Source organism: Scyliorhinus canicula, chromosome 21 (assembly GCF_902713615.1).
Source record: "Scyliorhinus canicula chromosome 21, sScyCan1.1, whole genome shotgun sequence".
Lineage (NCBI taxonomy): Eukaryota > Metazoa > Chordata > Chondrichthyes > Carcharhiniformes > Scyliorhinidae > Scyliorhinus > Scyliorhinus canicula.
The window spans coordinates 70,035,633-70,056,862 of NC_052166.1; the positions used below are offsets into that span (position 1 = coordinate 70,035,633).

At 57.2% G+C, this 21,230-nt stretch overlaps 2 protein-coding genes across 2 annotated transcripts in view; both read left to right on the forward strand.

The window, feature by feature from the left end:
* Positions 1-21,230, forward strand: part of LOC119955542 (guanine nucleotide exchange factor VAV2-like) — a 250,363-nt gene that overhangs the window by 125,640 nt on the left and 103,493 nt on the right. Inside the window, 3 exon segments of the mRNA XM_038781814.1 lie at positions 2,967-2,981; positions 10,776-10,874; positions 13,429-13,497. Coding sequence (XP_038637742.1) covers positions 2,967-2,981; positions 10,776-10,874; positions 13,429-13,497 — 183 coding nt within the window.
* The window catches only part of sardh (sarcosine dehydrogenase), a 357,516-nt gene that overhangs the window by 50,598 nt on the left and 285,688 nt on the right, over positions 1-21,230 (forward strand). The window lies entirely within an intron of this gene.

Below are 21,230 nucleotides of genomic sequence, written 5' to 3' on the forward strand. Positions count from 1 at the left end.
AACCCTCCTGCCAGCCCCTCTAACCCCCCTGCCAGCCCCTCTCCTCCTGCCCGTCGCTCTCTCCCCCTGCCCATTGCTCTCTCCCCCCTGCCCGTCGCTCTCTCCCCCCTGCCCGTCGCTCTCTCCCCCCTGCCCGTCGCTCTCTCGCCCCTGCCCGTCGCTCTCTCGCCCCCTCCCAGCCCCTCTCTCCCCCCGCCCCATATTCTATGCCCTCCCTGCGTTCTCTCTTCTCTCTACCCCTCTCTTTCCTGCTCCTTTATTCTGTTCTCTCCCATCTTGCCGTCTGTGAAGTGTAATTCTGGAACTCCCTCTAACAGCACGGCGGGTGTACCTACTGGTTCAGCGCTGCCCTGTCAGAGGGTCAGTACTGAGGGAGTGCCGCACTGTCAGAGGGTCAGTACTGAGGGAGTGCCGCACTGTCAGAGGGTCAGTACTGAGGGAGTACTGCACTGTCAGAGGGTCAGTACTGAGGGAGTGCCGCACTGTCAGAGGGTCAGTACTGAGGGAGTGCTGCACTGTCAGAGGGTCAGTACTGAGGGAGTGCTGCACTGTCAGAGGGTCAGTACTGAGGGAGTGCCGCACTGTCAGAGGGTCAGTACTGAGGGAGTGCTGCACTGTCAGAGGGTCAGTACTGAGGGAGTGCTGCACTGTCAGAGGGTCAGTACTGAGGGAGTGCCGCACTGTCAGAGGGTCAGTACTGAGGGAGTGCTGCACTGTCAGAGGGTCAGTACTGAGGGAGTGCCGCACTGTCAGAGGGTCAGTACTGAGGGAGTGCCTCACTGTCAGAGGGTCAGGACTGAGGGAGTGCCGCACTGTCAGAGGGTCAGTACGAGTGAGTGCCGCACTGTCAGAGGGTCAGTACTGAGGGAGTGCCGCACTGTCAGAGGGTCAGTACTGAGGGAGTGCCTCACTGTCAGAGGGTCAGTACTGAGGGAGTGCCGCACTGTCAGAGGGTCAGTACTGAGGGGGTGCTGCACTGTCAGAGGGTCAGTACTGAGGGAGTGCCGCACTGTCAGAGGGTCAGTACTGAGGGAGTGCTGCACTGTCAGAGGGTCAGTACTGAGGGTGTACTGCACTGTCAGAGGGTCAGTACTGAGGGAGTGCCGCACTGTCAGAGGGTCAGTACTGAGGGAGTGCTGCACTGTCAGAGGGTCAGTACTGAGGGAGTGCTGCACTGTCAGAGGGTCAGTACTGAGGGAGTGCCGCACTGTCAGAGGGTCAGTACTGAGGGAGTGCTGCACTGTCAGAGGGTCAGTACTGCGGGAGTGCCGCACTGTCAGAGGGTCAGTACTGAGGGAGTGCCGCACTGTCAGAGGGTCAGTACTGAGGGAGTGCTGCACTGTCAGAGGGTCAGTACTGAGGGAGTGCCGCACTGTCAGAGGGTCAGTACTGAGGGAGTGCCTCACTGTCAGAGGGTCAGGACTGAGGGAGTGCCGCACTGTCAGAGGGTCAGTACGAGTGAGTGCCGCACTGTCAGAGGGTCAGTACTGAGGGAGTGCCGCACTGTCAGAGGGTCAGTACTGAGGGAGTGCCTCACTGTCAGAGGGTCAGTACTGAGGGAGTGCCGCACTGTCAGAGGGTCAGTACTGAGGGAGAGCCGCACTGTCAGAGGGTCAGTACTGAGGGAGTGCTGCACTGTCAGAGGGTCAGTACTGAGGGAGTGCCGCACTGTCAGAGGGTCAGTACTGAGGGAGCGCCGCACTGTCAGAGGGTCAGTACTGAGGGAATGCCGCACTGTCAGAGGGTCAGTACTGAGGGAGTGCCGTACTGTCAGAGGGTCAGTACTGAGGGAGTGCCGCACTGTCAGAGGGTCAGTACTGAGGGAATGCCGCACTGTCAGAGGGTCAGTACTGAGGGAGTGCTGCACTGTCAGAGGGTCAGTACTGAGGGAGTGCCGCACTGTCAGAGGGTCAGTACTGAGGGAATGCCGCACTGTCAGAGGGTCAGTACTGAGGGAGTGCCGTACTGTCAGAGGGTCAGTACTGAGGGAATGCCGCACTGTCAGAGGGTCAGTACTGAGGGGGTGCTGCACTGTCAGAGGGTCAGTACTGAGGGAGTGCCGCACTGTCAGAGGGTCAGTACTGAGGGAGTGCTGCACTGTCAGAGGGTCAGTACTGAGGGAGTGCCGCACTGTCAGAGGGTCAGTACTGAGGGAGTGCTGCACTGTCAGAGGGTCAGTACTGAGGGAGTGCTGCACTGTCAGAGGGTCAGTACTGAGGGAGTGCCGCACTGTCAGAGGGTCAGTACTGAGGGAGTGCCGCACTGTCAGAGGGTCAGTACTGAGGGAGTACTGCACTGTCAGAGGGTCAGTACTGAGGGAGTGCTGCACTGTCAGAGGGTCAGTACTGAGGGAGTGCCGCACTGTCAGAGGGTCAGTACTGAGGGGGTGCTGCACTGTCAGAGGGTCAGTACTGAGGGAGTGCCGCACTGTCAGAGGGTCAGTACTGAGGGAGTGCCGCACTGTCAGAGGGTCAGTACTGAGGGAGTGCTGCACTGCCAGAGGGTCAGTACTGAGGGAGTGCCGCACTGTCAGAGGGTCAGTACTGAGGGAGTGCCGCACTGTCAGAGGGTCAGTACTGAGGGAGTACTGCACTGTCAGAGGGTCAGTACTGAGGGAGTGCCGCACTGTCAGAGGGTCAGTACTGAGGGAGTGCCGCACTGTCAGAGGGTCAGTACTGAGGTAGTGGACTGCAACGGTTCATGACAGCAGCTCACCTCCACCTTCTGAAGGGCAAAAAAATCTTGGCAGCTCCCAGTACTCACTCCCTGTGAAGGAATACATTTTATAAAGATTTAGTTTGTTTACGCCCAGAATTTCTAATGCAGTTTAAATTGTGCATTTCAAACGTGTGAAGTGCCCAGTGTTGGACGTGCAGACGGTGTGTGTGGCGTGAGATTGTCAGACTGCGTTCGTTTCTGTTTCTGCTGTTCACTCACTGAAGCTCTTTATGTCTCTGATGCTGCAGATTCGATACATCCAGGTAAGGCACACAATCCCCCCCTCACCCCCACCCTCACCCCCCTCACCCACCCTCACACCCCTCACCCACCCTCACCCCCCTCACCCCCCCTCACCCCCACCCTCACCCCCACCCTCACCCCCCCACACCCCCCTCACCCACCCTCACCACCCCCTCACCCACCCTCACCCCCCTCACCCACCCTCACCCCCCCCTCACCCACCCTCACCCACCCTCACCCCCCCTCACCCCCCTCACCCACCCTCACACCCCACCACCCTCACCCCCACCCTCACACCCTCCTCACCCCTCTCCCCCCCTCACCCCCCTCACCCACCCTCACACCCCACCACCCTCACCCCCACCCTCACCCCCACCCTCACCCCCCTCACCCCCCTCACCCACCCTCACCCCCCTCACCCCCCCTCACCCCCCCCTCACCCTCACACCCCCACACCCCTCTCACCCACCCTCACCCACCCTCACCCACCCTCACCCCCCCCTCACCCCCACCCTCACCCCCCCCACACCCCCCTCACCCACCCTCACCACCCCCTCACCCACCCTCACCACCCTCACCCACCCTCACCCCCCCCTCACCCACCCTCACCCCCCCTCACCCACCCTCACCCCCCCCTCACGCCCCTCACCCCCACCCTCACACCCCACCACCCTCACCCCCACCCTCACACCCTCCTCACCCCTCACCCCCCTCACCCCCCTCACCCACCCTCACACCCCACCACCCTCACCCCCACCCTCACCCCCACCCTCACCCCCCTCACCCCCCCTCACCCCCCCTCACCCACCCTCACCCCCCCCTCACCCCCACCCTCACACCCCCACACCCCCCTCACCCACCCTCACCCACCCTCACACCCCCCTCACCCACCCTCACACCCACCCACCCTCACCCCCCCCTCACCCACCCTCACCCACCCTCACACCCCCCTCACCCACCCTCACCCCCCCTCACCTCCCCCTCACCTCCCCCTCACCCACCCTCACACCCCACCACCCTCACCCACCCTCACCCCCCCTCACCCACCCTCACACACCCCTCACCCACCCTCACACACCCTCACCCACCCTCACCCACCCTCACCCACCCTCACACACCCCTCACCCACCCTCACCCCCACCACCCTCACCCACCCTCACCCACCCTCACCCCCCCTCACCCCCACCCTCACACCCCCACACCCCCCTCACCCACCCTCACCCACCCTCACACCCCCCTCACCCACCCTCACACCCACCCACCCTCACCCCCCCCTCACCCACCCTCACCCACCCTCACACCCCCTCACCCACCCTCACCCCCCCTCACCTCCCCCTCACCTCCCCCTCACCCACCCTCACACCCCACCACCCTCACCCACCCTCACCCACCCTCACCCACCCTCACCCACCCCTCACCCACCCTCACACCCCACCACCCTCACCCCCCCTCACCTCCCCCTCACCTCCCCCTCACCCACCCTCACACCCCACCACCCTCACCCCCGCCCTCGCACCCCCCTCACCCACCCTCACCCCCCCACACCCCCCTCACCCACCCTCACCCCCTCTCACCCACCATCACATCCTCCTCACCCCCCACCCCCTCCCTCACCCCCCACCCCCTCCCTCACCCCCCACCCCCTCCCTCACCCCCCTCACCCCCCTCACCCACCCTCACCCCCTCACCTCCCCCTCACCCACCCTCACCCCCCTCACCCCCCCTCACCCCCCCTCACCCCCCCTCACCCACCCTCACCCCCACCCTCACCCCCTCCTCACCCCCCCCTCACCCCCACCCCCTCCCTCACCCCCCTCACCCCCTCACACCCTCCTCACCCCCCCTCACACCCTCACCTCACCCCGTCAACCTCCCTCAACCCCCGCCCTCACCCCCCACCCACCCTCACCCCCCCTCACCCACCCTCAACCCCCTCTCCCACTCTCACCCACCCTCACCCACCCTCACACCCCCTCACCCCCCCCACCCCCTCACCCACCCTCACCCACCCTCACACCCCACCACCCTCACCCCCACCCTCACACCCCTCACCCACCCTCACCCACCCTCACTCACCCTCACCCCCCCTCACCCCCCCTCACCCACCCTCACCCCCCTCACCCACCCCCCACACCCCCCTCACCCACCATCACAACCCTCCTCACCACCCACCCCCTCCCTCACCCCCCCTCACCCACCCTCACCCCCCCTCACCCACCCTCACCACCCTCACACACCCTCACCCCCACCCTCACCCCCTCCTCACCCCCACCCCCTCCCTCACCCCCCTCACACCCTCCTCACCCCCCCTCACACCCTCACCTCACCCCGTCAACCTCCCTCAACCCCCTCCCTCACCCCCCACCCACCCTCACCCCCCCTCACTCACCCCCCCTCACTCACCCTCAACCCCCTCTCCCACTCTCACCCACCTTCACCCACCCTCACACCCCCTCACCCCCCACACCCCCTCACCCACCCTCACCCACCCTCACACCCCACCACCCTCACCCCCACCCTCACACCCCTCACCCACCCTCACCCACCTTAACCCACCCTCACACCCCCTCACCCACCCTCACCCCACCCTCACCCACCCCCTCACCCACCCTCACACCCCCACACCCCCCCACAACCCCCTCACCCACCCTCACCCACCCTCACCCACCCTCACACCCCACCACCCTCACACCCACCCTCACACCCCTCACCCACCCTCAGCCCCTCTCACCCACCATCACACCCTCCTCACCCCCCACCCCCTCCCTCACCCCCTCCTCACCCACCCTCAGGCCCCCTCACCCCACCCTCACACCCTCCTCACCCCCCACCCCCTCCTCACCCCCCTCACCCACCCTCCCCCTCACCCACCCTCACACCCCATCACCCTCACCCCCACCCTCACCCCCCACACACCCCTCTCACCCACCCTCACCCCCCTCTCACCTACCCTCACCCCCCTCTCACCCACCATCACTCCCTCCTCACCCCCCACACACTCCCTCACCCCCCTCACCCACCCTCACCCCCACCCTCACCCCCCCTTCACCCCCTCCTCACCCCTCCCTCCCTCACCCACCCTCACCCACCCTCACCCCCCTCACCCCCATCACCCACCCTCACCACCCTCACCACCCTCACCCCACCCTCACCCCCTCCTCACCCCCACCCCCTCCCTCACCCCCCTCACCCCCTCACACCCTCCTCACCCCCCCTCACACCCTCACCTCACCCCGTCAACCTCCCTCAACCCCCTCCCTCCCCCCCCCCCCACCCTCACCCCCCCTCACCCACCCTCAACCCCCTCTCCCACTCTCACCCACCTTCACCCACCCTCACACCCCCTCACCCCCCCACACCCCCTCACCCACCCTCACCCACCCTCACACCCCACCACCCTCACCCCCACCCTCACACCCCTCACCCACCCTCACCCACCTTCACCCACCCTCACCCCCCTCACCCCCCCTCACCCACCCTCACCCCCTCACCCACCCCCCACACCCCCCTCACCCACCATCACACCCTCCTCACCACCCCACCCCCTCCCTCACCCCCCCTCACCCACCCTCACCACCCTCACCACCCTCACCCCCACCCTCACCCCCTCCTCACCCCCACCCCCTCCCTCACCCCCCTCACACCCTCCTCACCCCCCCTCACACCCTCACCTCACCCCGTCAACCTCCCTCAACCCCCTCCCTCACCCCCCACCCACCCTCACCCCCCCTCACCCACCCTCAACCCCCTCTCCCACTCTCACCCACCTTCACCCACCCTCACACCCCCTCACCCTCCCACACCCCCTCACCCACCCTAACCCACCCTCACACCCCACCACCCTCACCCCCACCCTCACACCCCTCACCCACCCTCACCCACCTTAACCCACCCTCACACCCCCTCACCCACCCTCACCCCACCCTCACCCACCCCCTCACCCACCCTCACACCCCCTCACCCCCCCACAACCCCCTCACCCACCCTCACCCACCCTCACCCACCCTCACACCCCACCACCCTCACACCCACCCTCACACCCCTCACCCACCCTCAGCCCCTCTCACCCACCATCACACCCTCCTCACCCCCACCCCCTCCCTCACCCCCTCCTCACCCACCCTCAGGCCCCCTCACCCCACCCTCACACCCTCCTCACTACCGTCACCCCCTCCTCACCCCCCCTCACCCACACCCTCCCCCTCACCCACCCTCACACCCCATCACCCTCACCCCCACCCTCACCCCCCACACACCCCTCTCACCCACCCTCACCCCCCTCTCACCCACCATCACTCCCTCCTCACCCCCCACCCACTCCCTCACCCCCCTCACCCACCCTCACCCCCACCCTCACCCCCCTTCACCCCCTCCTCACCCCTCCCTCCCTCACCCACCCTCACCCACCCTCACCCCCCTCACCCCCATCACCCACCCTCACCCCCACCCACCCTCACCCCCTCCCTCACCCTCCCTCACCCCCTCCCTCACCCTCCCTCACCCCTTCCTTCACCCACCCTCACCCTCTCACCCACCCGCACCCACTCCCTCACCCTCCCTCACCCCCTCCCTCACCCACCTCACCCCCTCACCCACCTCACCCCCTCACCCTCCCTCACCCACCCTCACCCTCCCTCACCCAACCTCACCCCCTCACCCAACCTCACCCACCCTCACCACCCTCACCCCTCACACACCCTCACCCCCTCACCCTCCCTCACCCCCTCACCCTCCCTCACCCCCCCCTCACCCCCTCACCCCCTCACCCTCCCTCACCCCCTCCTCTCCTCCTCTCCCCCTCCCTCACCCTCCCTCACCCCCCTCACCCTCCCTCACCCCCCTCACCCTCCCTCACCCCCCTCACCCTCCCTCACCCCCCTCACCCTCCCTCACCCACCCTCCCTCACCCCTCCACCCAACCTCACCCCGTCAACCTCCCTCAACCCCCTCCCTCACCCCCCACCCACCCTCACCCCCCCTCACCCACCCTCAACCCCCTCTCCCACTCTCACCCACCTTCACCCTCCCTCACCCCCTCACCTACTCTTACCCCCTAATCCATCCCTGATCCATCCTCAGCCCCCTCCTCCACCCTCGCCTTCCCTCACCCTCCTCGCCCACCCTCACCCACCTTCTCCCTCCCTCACCTCCCTCACCCTCCCTCACCCTTCCTCACCCTCCCTCACCCTCACTCACCCTCACCCTCCCTCTTCCCCCTCACCCACTCTCACCTCCCCCTCACCATCCCTCTTCCCCCCCTCAGCCCCCCTCACCCACCCTCGCCCGCCTGCACCTGCCCACAACCCCACACACCCGTATTCACACCCATTCAAACCCCTGCTCATGTCAGAATTGTGTGGCACATTCGCTTCTCGATGACTTCAATGGTTTATTTTAAATTGGTGTATAGACTGTGGGCGCGATTCTCCGCAAATGCGGCGAGTCGTAAAGGCTGCCGTGAAACTGGCCGTGTTTCACGGCAGCCTCCGCGCCCCCTCCCAGGATCTGATTCTCCCCCCCGGGCGGGGCTAGCAGCGGGGCCCCGTGAAGCATGGCATCGCGGGCTTAGCGACTGTCGCTAAGTCCGCGCGCCAAGCGTCACGCTGGCTGACGCGCACGATGACGTCAGCCGCGCATGCGTGGGTTGGATGCATGGATGACGTCATCACGCAGACGCGTCAAACCCGCACATGCGCGGGCCGTCATGCCCCTCAGCTGCCCTGTGGACTGATCCTGCGGGGCGGCGGAAGTACAAATAGTGCGCGGGTATCGGACCCGCTGCCCGCGATCGGTGCCCACCGATCACAGGCTCGTGCCAATCGGTGCCATGGTTGTCCGGGACGGCACTTTGCGGCCGTTTTCACGAACGGTGAGAGCAGGTGTGATCGCGTTCGTGAAAACGGCCGTAAAGGCCTGGGAACTCGGCCCATCGGCCTGGGGAGAATCGCTGTTCGTCGTAAAAAACGGCGAGCAGCGACTCGTGTCGTGGGGCGGCCGTGGAGGGGGGGAGAATAGCGGGAGGGCGTGAAAATTGTCGGGAAGGCCCTCCCGCTATTCTCCGACCTGTCGTGGGCAGCGGAGAATCGCGTCCTGTATCTCTGAAATGTTGTGACCATCAGCCCCTGGACACTCAAAGAACAAAGAAAGGTACAGCACAGGAACAGGCCCTTCGGCCCTCCAATCCTGCGGCGACCATGCTGCCCGTCTAAACTAAAATCTTCCACACTTCCTGGGTCCGTATCCCTCTATTCCCATCCTATTTGTGTATTTGTCAAGATGCCCCTTAAACATAACAATCCTCGCTCTTTCCACCACCTCCTCCAGCAGCGGGTTCCAGGCACCCACTACCCTCTGTCTAAAAAACTTGCCTCGTACATCTCCTCTAAACCTTGCTCCTCGCACCTTAAACCTATGCCCCCTAGTAATTGACCCTTCTACCCTGGGAAAAAGCCTCTGACTCTGTCCACTCTGTCCATGCCCCTCATAATTTTGTAGACCTCTATCAGGTCGCGCTCAACCTCCGTCGTTCCAGTGAGAACAAACCAAGTTTATCCAATCGCTCCTCATAGCTAATGCCCTCCATACCAGGCAACATCCTGGTAAATCTCTTCTGCACCCTCTCTAAAGCCTCCACATCCTTCTGGTAGTGTGGCGACCAGAATTGAACAATCTCCAAGGGGCCAATGCCTCTTGACATGCTCCCAAGTGTGGCCTAACTAAGGTTCTATACAGCTGCAGGATGACTTGCAATTTTTATACTTAATTCCCTGGGCCGATGAAGGCAAGCATGCCGTATGCCTGCTTGACTACCTTAACCACCTGCGTTGCCCCTTTCAGTGACCTGTGGACCTGTATACCCAGATCCCACTGTCTGTCTATACTCTTTCAGGTTCTGCCATTTATTCTGTACTTCCCACCTGCATTAGACCTTCCAAAGTGCATTACCTCACATAAATTCCATCTGCCATCTCTTCGCCCAAGTCACTCACCGATCTAAATCCTGCTCTATCCTCTGACAGTCCTCATTGTTATCCGCAATTCTATTAACCTTTGTGTCGTCCGCAAACATACTAATCAGACCAGTTATATTTTCCTTCCAATCATTTATATATAGTACAAACAGCAGAGGTCCCAGCACTGATCCCTGCGGAACACCACTAGTCACAGCCCTCCAATCAGAAACACACCCTTCCATTGCTACTCTTTGCCTTCTATGACTGACCCAGTTCTGTATCCATCTTACCAGCTCACTGAGACTTCACCTTCTGTACCAGTCTGCCATGAGTGACCTTATCAAAGGCCTTACTGAAGTCCATGTAGACAACATACACTGCCCTACCTGCATCAATCATCTTCGTCACTTCCTTGAAAAACTCGATCAAGTTAGTGCAACTCGACCTCCCATTCACAAAACCGTGCTGCCTCTCGCTAATACTTTCACTTATTTCCAAATGGGAGTAAATCCTGTCTCGAAGAATTCTCTCCAGTAATTTCCCTACCACTGACGTAAGGCTCACCAGCCTGTAATTACCTGGATTATCCTTGCTACCCTTCTTAAACAAAGGAACATTAGCAATTCTCCAGTCCTCGGAGATGGAGAAGAGCCCATCCCTCCCCCAGGCCGCCCCCAGCCCTCCCCCAGGCCGCCCCCAGCCCTCCCCCAGGCCGCCCCCAGCCCTCCTATTCGATCTCCAAGGGGCCATTGCCTCTTGACACAACTCCACTCCGCTCTGCACCTCACCCTGTCTCCCTCACCCCCACGCTCACACATGGTCAATGCTGCAATGACGCTCTGGTCTCTGTATCTTTAACAGAAGTTGGGAATGACCGAGGACGATAAGAGGAATTGCTGCCTGCTCGAAATCCAAGAAACAGAAGCCAAGTATTACAAAACACTGGAGGACATTGAGAAGGTCAGTCCCCTACCCCAAACTCTAACATCCGTCCCCTACCCCAAACTCTAACATCCGTCCATTACCCCCAACCCTAACATCCGTCCCCTACCCCAAACTCTAACATCCGTCCATTACCCCCAACCCTAACATCCGTCCCTTACCCCAAACTCTAACATCCGTCCCTTACCCCAGCCCAACCCTAACATCCGTCCCCTACCCCAAACTCTAACATCCGTCCATTATCCCCAACCCTAACATCCGCCCCTTACCCCAAACTCTAACATCCGCCCCTTATCCCAGCTCAACCCTAACATCCGTCCCCTACCCCAAACTCTAACATCCGCCCCTTATCCCAGCTCAACCCTAACATCCGTCCCTTACCCCCAACTCTAACATCCGCCCCTTACCCCCAACCCTAACATCCGTCCATTACCCCCAAACTCTAACATCCGCCCTTTACCCCCAACCCTAACATCCGTCCCCTACCCCAAACTCTAACATCCGCCCCTTATCCCAGCTCAACCCTAACATCCGCCCCTTACTCCCAACCCTAACATCCGTCCATTACCCCCAAACTCTAACATCCGCCCCTTACCCCCAACCCTAACATCCGCCCCTTACCCCAGCTCAACCCTAACATCCGCCCCTTACCCCCAACCCTAACATCCGTCCCCTACCCCAAACTCTAACATCCGTCCATTACCCCCAACCCTAACATCCGTCCCTTACCCCCAACTCTAACATCCGTCCCCTACCCCAAACTCTAACATCCGTCCCCTACCCCAAACTCTAACATCCGTCCATTACCCCCAACCCTAACATCCGTCCCTTACCCCAGCCCAACCCTAACATCCGTCCCCTACCCCAAACTCTAACATCCGTCCATTACCCCCAACCCTAACATCCGTCCCTTATCCCCAACTCTAACATCCGTCCCCTACCCCAAACTCTAACATCCGTCCATTACCCCCAACCCTAACATCCGTCCCCTACCCCAAACTCTAACATCCGTCCCTTACCCCAAACCCTAACATCCGTCCCCTACCCCAAACTCTAACTCCGTCCCTTACCCCAAACCCTAACATCCGTCCCTTACCCCAAACTCTTAACATCCATCCCTTACCCCAGCTCAACCCTAACATCCGTCCCTTACCCCCAACTCTAACATCCGTCCCTTACCCCAAACCCTAACATCCGCCCCTTACCCCAGCCCAACCCTAACATCCGTCCCTTACCCCCAACCCTAACATCCGTCCCTTACCCCAAACTCTAACATCCGCCCCTTACCCCAGCTCAACCCTAACATCCGTCCCTTACCCCCAAACTCTAACATCCGTCCCTTACCCCCAACTCTAAAATCCGTCCCTTACCCCAAACCCTAACATCCGCCCCTTACCCCAAACTCTAACATCCGCCCCTTACCCCCAACCCTAACATCCGTCCCTTACCCCAGCCCAACTCTAACATCCGTCCCTTACCCCAGCCCAACTCTAACATCCGCCCCTTACCCCCAACCCTAACATCCGTCCCTTACCCCAGCCCAACTCTAACATCCGTCCCTTACCCCAAACCCTAACATCCGTCCCTTACCCCAAACCCTAACATCCGTCCCTTACCCCAAACCCTAACATCCGCCCCTTACCCCAGCCCAACTCTAACATCCGTCCCTTACACCAAACCCTAACATCTGTCCCTTACCCCAAACCCTAACATCCGTCCCTTACCCCCAAACTCTAGCATCCGTCCCTCCCTCAATATTGACCCTCTGACAGTGCGGCACTCCCTCACTATTGACCCTGACAGTGCGGCACCCCCTCACTACTGACCCTCTGACAGTGCGGCACTCCCTCAGTATTGACCCTCTGACAGTGCGGCATTCCCTCAGTACTGACCCTCTGACAGTGCAGCACTCCCTCAGTACTGACCCTCTGACAGTGCGGCACTCCCTCAGTATTGACCCTCTGACAGTGCGGCACCCCCTCACTACTGACCCTCTGGCAGTGCGGCATTCCCTCAGTACTGACCCTCTGACAGTGCAGCACTCCCTCGGTACTGACCCTCTGACAGTGCGGCACTCCCTCGGTACTGACCCTCTGACTGTGCGGCACTCCCTCGGTACTGACCCTCTGACAGTGCGGTGCTCCCTCAGTACTGACCCTCTGACAGTGCAGCACACCCTCAGTACTGACCATCCGACAGTGCGGCACTCCCTCAGTACTGACCCTCTGACAGTGCGGCACTCCCTCAGTACTGACCCTCTGACAGTGCGGCACTCCCTCAGTACTGACCCTCTGACAGTGCGGCACTCCCTCAGTACTGACCCTCTGACAGTGTGGCACTCCCTCAGTACTGACCCTCTGACAGTGCAGCACTCCCTCAGTACTGACCCTCTGACAGTGCAGCACTCCCTCAGTACTGACCCTCTGACAGTGCAGCACTCCCTCAGTACAGGACTGTTGTTGCTGTCCTCGATTCTGAACAAATTGCTGCAGGGGGATTTGAACCCATCGCCCATGATTCTTGATAGTTTGACCTGCCTGTGTTTATGCCGTTGTATATGTGCCGGTTACAGAATTACATGATCCCATTGAAGGCTGTACTGACTGCCCAGGAGATGGAGGCCGTGTTCATTAATCTGGAGGTAAGTGGTTTTCTGTGCCTGTTGTCTGTGAATAAATCCTTCCTGCAGAACTCCAGCTCATTCATCCCGTCCATCAGGTGTACCTGAAACCCACCGGGTTATATTAGTGACTCTGGGGGTTCCTGGTGATGGAGGGGGTACATAGGTGGCTTTAGCGGTTCCTCGTGAGAGAGCAATGTAAATAGGTAACTTTGGGGGTTCCTGTTGTGACAGGGGGTGTATCGGTGGCTCTGGGGGTCCCTGTTGAGTGAGAGGGGTGTATCGGTGGCTCTGGGGGTTAAGTGAGAGGGGTGTATCGGTGGCTCTGGGGGTCCCTGTTGAGTGAGAGGGGTGTATCGGTGGCTCTGGGGGTTGAGTGAGAGGGGTGTATCGGTGGCTCTGGGGGTTGGGGGAGAGGGGTGTATCGGTGGCTCTGGGGGTCCCTGTGAGTGAGAGGGGTGTATCGGTGGCTCTGGGGGTTGAGTGAGAGGGGTGTATCGGTGGCTCTGGGGATTCCTGTTGAGGGAGAGGGGTGTATCGGTGGATCTGGGGGTTGAGGGAGAGGGGTGTATTGGTGGCTCTGGGGGTCCCTGTGAGTGAGAGGGGTGTATCGGTGGCTCTTGGGGTTGAGTGAGAGGGGTGTATCGGTGGCTTGGGGATTCCTGTTGAGGGAGAGTGGTGTATCGGTGGCTCTGGGGGGTCCCTGTTGAGTGAGAGGGGTGTATTGATGGCTCTGGGGGTTGAGTGAGAGGGGTGTATCGGTGGCTTGGGGATTCCTGTTGAGTGAGAGGGGTGTATTGATGGCTCTGGGGGGTCCCTGTTGAGGGAGGTGGGTACAGGTGGCTCTGGGGATTCCTGTTGAGTGAGGTGGGTACAGTTGGCTCTGGGGGTCCCTGTTGAGTGAGAGGGGTGTAACGGTGGCTCTGGGGGTTGAGTGAGAGGGCTGTATCGGTGGCTCTGGGGGTTGAGTGAGAGGGTGTATCGGTGGCTCTGGGGGTTGAGTGAGAGGGGTGTATCGGTGGCTTGGGGATTCCTGTTGAGGGAGAGGGGTGTATTGATGGCTCTGGGGGGTCCCTGTTGAGTGAGGTGGGTACAGTTGGCTCTGGGGGTCCCTGTTGAGAGAGAGGGCTGTATCGGTGGCTCTGGGGGTTCCTGTTGAGTGAGAGGGCTGTATCGGTGGCTCTGGGGGTTCCTGTTGAGTGAGAGGGGTGTATCGGTGGCTCTGGGGGTTGAGTGAGAGGGGTGTATCGGTGGCTTGGGGATTGAGGGAGAGGGGTGTATCGGTGGCTCTGGGGGTTGAGTGAGAGGGGTGTATCGGTGGCTCTGGGGGTCCCTGTTGAGTGAGAGGGCTGTATCGGTGGCTCTGAGGGTCCCTGTTGAGGGAGGTGGGTACAGGTGGCTCTGGGGTTTGAGGGAGAGGGGTGTATCGGTGGCTCTGGGGGTCCCTGTTGAGGGAGGTGGGTACAGGTGGCTCTGGGGGTTGAGTGAGAGGGGTGTATCGGTGGCTCTGGGGGTCCCTTTTGAGGGAGGCGGGTAAAGGTGGCTCTGGGGGTCCCTGTTGAGTGAGAGGGCTGTATCGGTGGCTCTGGGGGGTCCCTGTTGAGTGAGAGGGGTGAATCCGTGGCTCTGGGGGGTTCCTGTTGAGTGAGAGGGGTGTATCGGTGGCTCTGGGGGTCCCTGTTGAGGGAGGTGGGTACAGGTGGCTCTGGGGGTTGAGGGAGAGGGGTGTATAGGTGGCTCTGGGGGTCCCTGTTGAGGGAGGTGGGTACAGGTGGCTCTGGGGGTTGAGGGAGAGGGGTGTATCGGTGGCTCTGGGGGGTCCCTATTGAGTGCGAGGAGTGTATCGGTGGCTCTGGGGGGTCCCTGTTGAGTGAGAGGGGTGTATCGGTGGCTCTGGGGGTCCCTGTTGAGGGAGGTGGGTACAGGTGGCTCTGGGGGTTGAGGGAGAGGGGTGTATTGGTGGCTCTGGGGGTCCCTGTTGAGGGAGGTGGGTACAGGTGGCTCTGGGGGTTGAGGGAGAGGGGTGTATTGGTGGCTCTGGGGGTTGAGGGAGAGGGGTGTATTGGTGGCTCTGGGGGTTGAGGGAGAGGGGTGTATTGGTGGCTCTGGGGGTTGAGGGAGAGGGAGTGTATTGGTGGCTCTGGGGGTTGAGGGAGAGGGGTGTATTGGTGGCTCTGGGGGTTGAGGGAGAGGGGTGTATCGGTGGCTCTGGGGGTTGAGGGAGAGGGGTGTATTGGTGGCTCTGGGGGTCCCTGTTGAGTGAGAGGGGTGTATCGGTGGCTCTGGGGGGTCCCTGTTGAGGGAGGTGGGGGGTACAGGTGGCTCTGGGGTCAGTGATGACGATTGAAAAACCTTGTACTCCAAACTGGTGAAGTTAACAGCAATGAGAACATTTGATGGAGACACAGCCAGAGGGTTCCATAAACAATGTGATACCTCTGGTATTGTGGGCCAGCAAAAATCCCTGGCAAGCTCCATGATATTCACTCATAACACACAAAAACATAGACGCTAATCTGAACATACTGGTGACTTCTGAGCTGCAATTTGAAACTCATGCCTGTTTAATCATCATGGAGGTTACTGACGATCTGCTCCGCTTGCTCTACCAGCCTGTTCCACCATTCATTATAATCATGGCTGATCATCAAGTTCAATACCCTGATCCCGCTTCCCCCCCCATATCCCTCGATCCCTTTATCCTCAAGAGCTGTATCTAATTCCTGCTTGAAATTACACAACAGTTTTGGGCTCAACTACTTTCTGTGGGAGTGAATTCCACAGATTCCCCGCTCTCTGGGTGAAGAAATTTCTCCTCACCTCAGTCCTAAAAGATTTACCCCTTATCCTCAAACTGTGACCCCTAGTTCTGGACTCCCCCACCATCGGGAACATTCTTTCTGAATCTACCCTGTCCAATCCTGTTAGAATTTTGTAAGTTTCTGTGAGATCCCCTCTCAGTCTTGTAAACTCCAATGAATATAATCCGAACCAATTTAGTCTCTCCTCATGTCAGTCCTGCCATCCCAGGAATCAGCCTGGTAAACCTTCGCTGCCCTCCCTCCATAGCAAGAACATCCTTCCTCAGATAAGGGCACCAAAACTGCACACAATACTCCAGGTGTGGCCTCATCAACGTCCTATACAATTGTAGTAAAAGATCCCTGCTTCTGTACTCAAATCCTCTCGCTATCCCATTTGCTTCCTTTACTGCCTGCTGTACCTGTGCGCTTACTTTCAGCGACTGATGCACGATTACACCAAGGTCTCGCTGAGTATCTGCCTCTCTCAATTTACACCCATTCAATAATAATCTGCTTTCCTATTTTTGCTACCGAAGTGGATAACCTCACATTTATCCACATTATACTGCATCAGCCATGCATGTGCCCACTCACTCAGCCTGTCCAAATCCTGCTGAAGCATCTCTGCATCCTCCTCACACCTCACCCTCCCACCCAACTTTGTATCATCTGCAAATTTGGAGCTAATACATTTAGTTCCCTTGTCAAAATCATTTTTTTAAGGGGCAATTTAGCGTGGCCAATCCACCTAGCCTGCACAACTCTGGGTTGTTAGGGTGAGACCCACGCAGACACGGGGAGAATGTGCAAACTCCACACGGACAGTGACCCAGAGCCGGGATCGAACCCAAGTCCTCGGTGCCGTGAGGCAGCAGTGCTACCCACTGCGCCACTGTGCCGCACCACCCTCCTCGCCTCATCCAAGTCATTTATATATAATGTGAACAGTTGGGGTCCTCGCACAGATCCCTGTGGTACCCCACTAGTCACTGCCTGCCATTCAGAAAAAGACCCCTTTATTCCATTTTGCTTCCTGTCTGCTGACCAGCTTTCTATCCATCTCCGGACACTACCCACAATCCCATGTGCTTTAACTTTAACTTTACATATTAATCCTGGTCAACTCTACTAGACACATTTTCAAAGAATTATAGTAGATTTGTTAAGCGTGATTTTCCTTTTGTAAATCCAGGCTGACTTTGTCTGATTACACCACTGCTTTCCAAATGCTCTGCTGTGAAATCCTTGCTAATGGACTCCAGCAACCTCTCCATTACCGACGTTAGGCTCACTGGTCTATAGTTCCCTGTTTTCTCTCTACCTCCCTTTTTGAATAGCGGGCTTACATTCACTGCCCTCAAATCTGTAGGAACCATTCCAGAGTCCAAAGAATTTTGGAGAATGACCATCAATGGATCTACTATTTCTGCGGCCACTTCCTTAAGTACTCTGGGATGCAGATCATCTGGCCCTGGAGATTTATCCGCCTTCAATCCCATTAATTTCCCCAAAACCGTTTCTTTACTAATACTAATTTCCTTCAGCTCCTCACTGAAACTTGTGTTTCTCAGAACGTCCGGTACATTATTCATGTCTTCCTTTGGAAAGACAGAAGCAAAATACAGATTTAGTTCCTCAGCCATTTCTTTGTTCCCAGTTATGAATTCCCCCGTTTCTGACAGGAAGGTGCCTACGTTAATTTTTATCAATCTTTATCTCTTTACATACCTTTAGAAACTTTTATTCATTTTTCGCGTTCCCCGCTAGTTTACTTTCAAATTGTATTTTCCCTTCTTAATCAATCCCTTGGTCCGCCTTTGCTGAATTTTAAACTGTTCTTAATTCTCAGATCTAATGTTTTTTGTTGCTATTTTGTATCTCTCTTCTTTGAATCTAACATTATCTCTTGTAAACCATGGTTTGGCCACAGTTCCTTTTCTACTCTTGCGCCAAATAGGAATAAACAACTTTTGGAGTTCACCTATTCGTTCCTTGAATGCTGCCAATGCCTGTCCACTGTCCAATGTTTCCCAGTCCGCCATAGCCAGCTCATCCCTCATACCATCATAGTTACCTTTATTGAGGTTCTGAACCTTTGTCTCAGAATCGACAACCTCACTATCCACCTTGATAAAGAATTCTACCATATTATGGTCACTCATCCCCAAGGGTTCTCTCACAACCAGATTGCCAACTAATCCTTTCTCATTTCACAACCGCCAGTCCTAGCTAGCCTGTTCCCCTGGTTGGTTCCTCAACATACTGGTCCATAAAACCATCCCGTACACACTCCAGAAATTCCTCCTCTATTGTACTGTGACTAATTTGACTCACCCAATCTATATACAAATTAAAGTCGCTTATAATCTCAGATGATCTTTTATCATGTGTTCTGGACCAGAGTTTAGAGAACACCAAAGTATATCATGGAGTTCACCTGACCCACAACTGTTTATAGATTTGGGTTGTGATGAGCACACGGGACTGCCTTTCAGCTGTTATTCAACAGAGGCCTTAACGACTTTTAATCAAAACAAAGTTTATTCTACAAATTCAGTTAACATTTCAATAAACACACACAGTAAACATTTTATCAACTACAAGCATAAATACCCCGCGCAGCTACATTACTATATGTATATATATATAGATATACACATGTGCATATATATATATATAACCCTTAATAACTGGGGCAGCACGGTAGCACAAGTGGCTAGAACTGTGGCTTCACAGCGCCAGGGTCCCAGGTTTGATTCCCCGCTGGGTCACTGTCTGTGTGGAGTCTGCATGTTCTCCCCGTGTCTGCTTGGGTTTCCTCCGGGTGCTCCGGTTTCCTCCCACAGTTCAAAGATGTGAAGGTTAGGTGGATTGGCCATGATAAATTGCCCTTAGTGACCAAAAAGGTTAGGAGGGGTTATTGAGTTACGGGGCTACAGGGATAGGGTGGAAGTGAGGGCTTAAGTGGGTCAGTGCAGACTCGATGGGCCGAATGTGCTCCTTCTGCACTGTATGTTCTATGTTCTATAACTTCCCTTTCAGCTGTTTCAATTTAAGTAACAACATCTATGAACCAGAAAAACCCTTTTACCTAAACAATAGGTCTGAATTCTTTACAGAGAACAGTTATCACTTTTAAATTATTAAGTGATCTGGACACCTTTTAACATACACAGAGAGAAAAGAAGCCTCCTTTTTCTGAAGCCAGCTTCCAACAATGTAAACCGAAAGTAAAACTCAGAGCCACCGCCCAGCCCCACCCACACAATGACATCACTGAAGCCATGTGATAATACAAACATTTCTTAAAGGGACACTCACATGACAGATGCATCTCTGATTTCCTGTCTAACGCTATTCCCAAAATTACAACTGTTTTGCTCTTGATGTTTCCTAACTCAACCCAGACAGATTCCACATCATCTGTGCTAATATCTTTCCTCAATATTGTATCAATATCTTCTTTAATCAACAATGCGACTCCACCATTTTTTCCTTTCTGTCTGTCCTTCCTAAAAACTTAAAATCCCTCAATGTCTAGTTCCCATCCTCGGTCACCTTGGAGCCATAGCTCTGTAATCCCAACTATATCATATCCCTTTACATCTATCTGCACAACTAATTCATCCATTTTATTTTGAATGCTCCACGTGTTCAGGTACAAAACCTTAAGGCTAGTCCTTTTAACGTTCCTTGTCCCTACTATGTTTTACAGTGTTATTATCTGATACTAGAACTTGATTTCTCTGCCTATCACTCTTCCCCCCCACACCGGCTAGGATATCAGTCCCAGTCCTGCCCAGGTGTAACCCGTCCAGTTTGTACAGGTCCCACCTCCCCCAGAACCGGTCCCAATGCCACTTGAATCTGAAGCCCTCCCCCTGACACCATCTCTTCATCCGATATATTCTGCTATTTCTACTCTGACTAGCAAGTGGCTCTGGTAGTAATCCTGAGATCATTGCCTTTGAGATCCAATTTCTCAACTTTCTTCCCACCTCCCTGTATTCTGCTTTTAGGACCTCATCCATTTTTAAAATCTATGTCATTGGCACTGATGTGCACTATGACCACCGGCTGTTCACCCTCCCCCTCCAGAATGTCCTGTGCCCGCTCCGAGACATCCTTGACCCTAGCACCAGGGAGGTAACATACAGTCTTGGCCACAGAAACGCCTTTCTATTCCCCTTACAAACAAATCCAATTAATTCAATAATGGATGGCTGGAGTGGGTATTGCTGAGAAAAGAGAACTTTCACAATCATAGAATCCACACAGTGCAGAAGGCCATTCTGTCCATTAAGTCTGCACTGACCATCTGAAAGAGCATCCTACCTACGCCCACTCCCCTGCCCCATCCCCAGAACTCCACACACTGATCATAGCCAATTCACAACCCGCACATCTTTGGATTGTGGGAGGAAACCCACGCAGATACAAGGAGAACGTGCAGACTCCACACACACAGTCAGCCGAGGCCGGAATTGAACCCGGGTCCCTGGCGCTGAGAGGCAACATTGCTAACCACTGTGCCCCCGTGCCACCCGGTGATGTGAGGCAGCAGCGCTAACCACTGTGCCACCATGCTGCTCTTGTGAATTGTCCTGATGCGTTCTTGATGAAAAGCTTTGACAAAATGTCTCTTTTTCAACAATACGCAAGTTCTGAACAACCAAATGAGTTGAGTGGTGCAGAAGCATTTCCAAAGTCCGGCTTCAATCCCCGTACTAGCCGCAGCAGTTCATGGATGCCTGCCAGTTCCTCTTGCCTCATGCTGCACCTCAAGCTGCATAGAATTAATTGTCTCACATTAATGGGGCGATATAAATTGGAAATAAAAAGCTAGCGTGTATCAGTAACTGTGGGAATGAAATGATCAGATTGTTGAAAAACATTTGGCCAACGTGTGATTCCAAATGCAGAACAATGTGATTCCTTCTGAAACGGGGC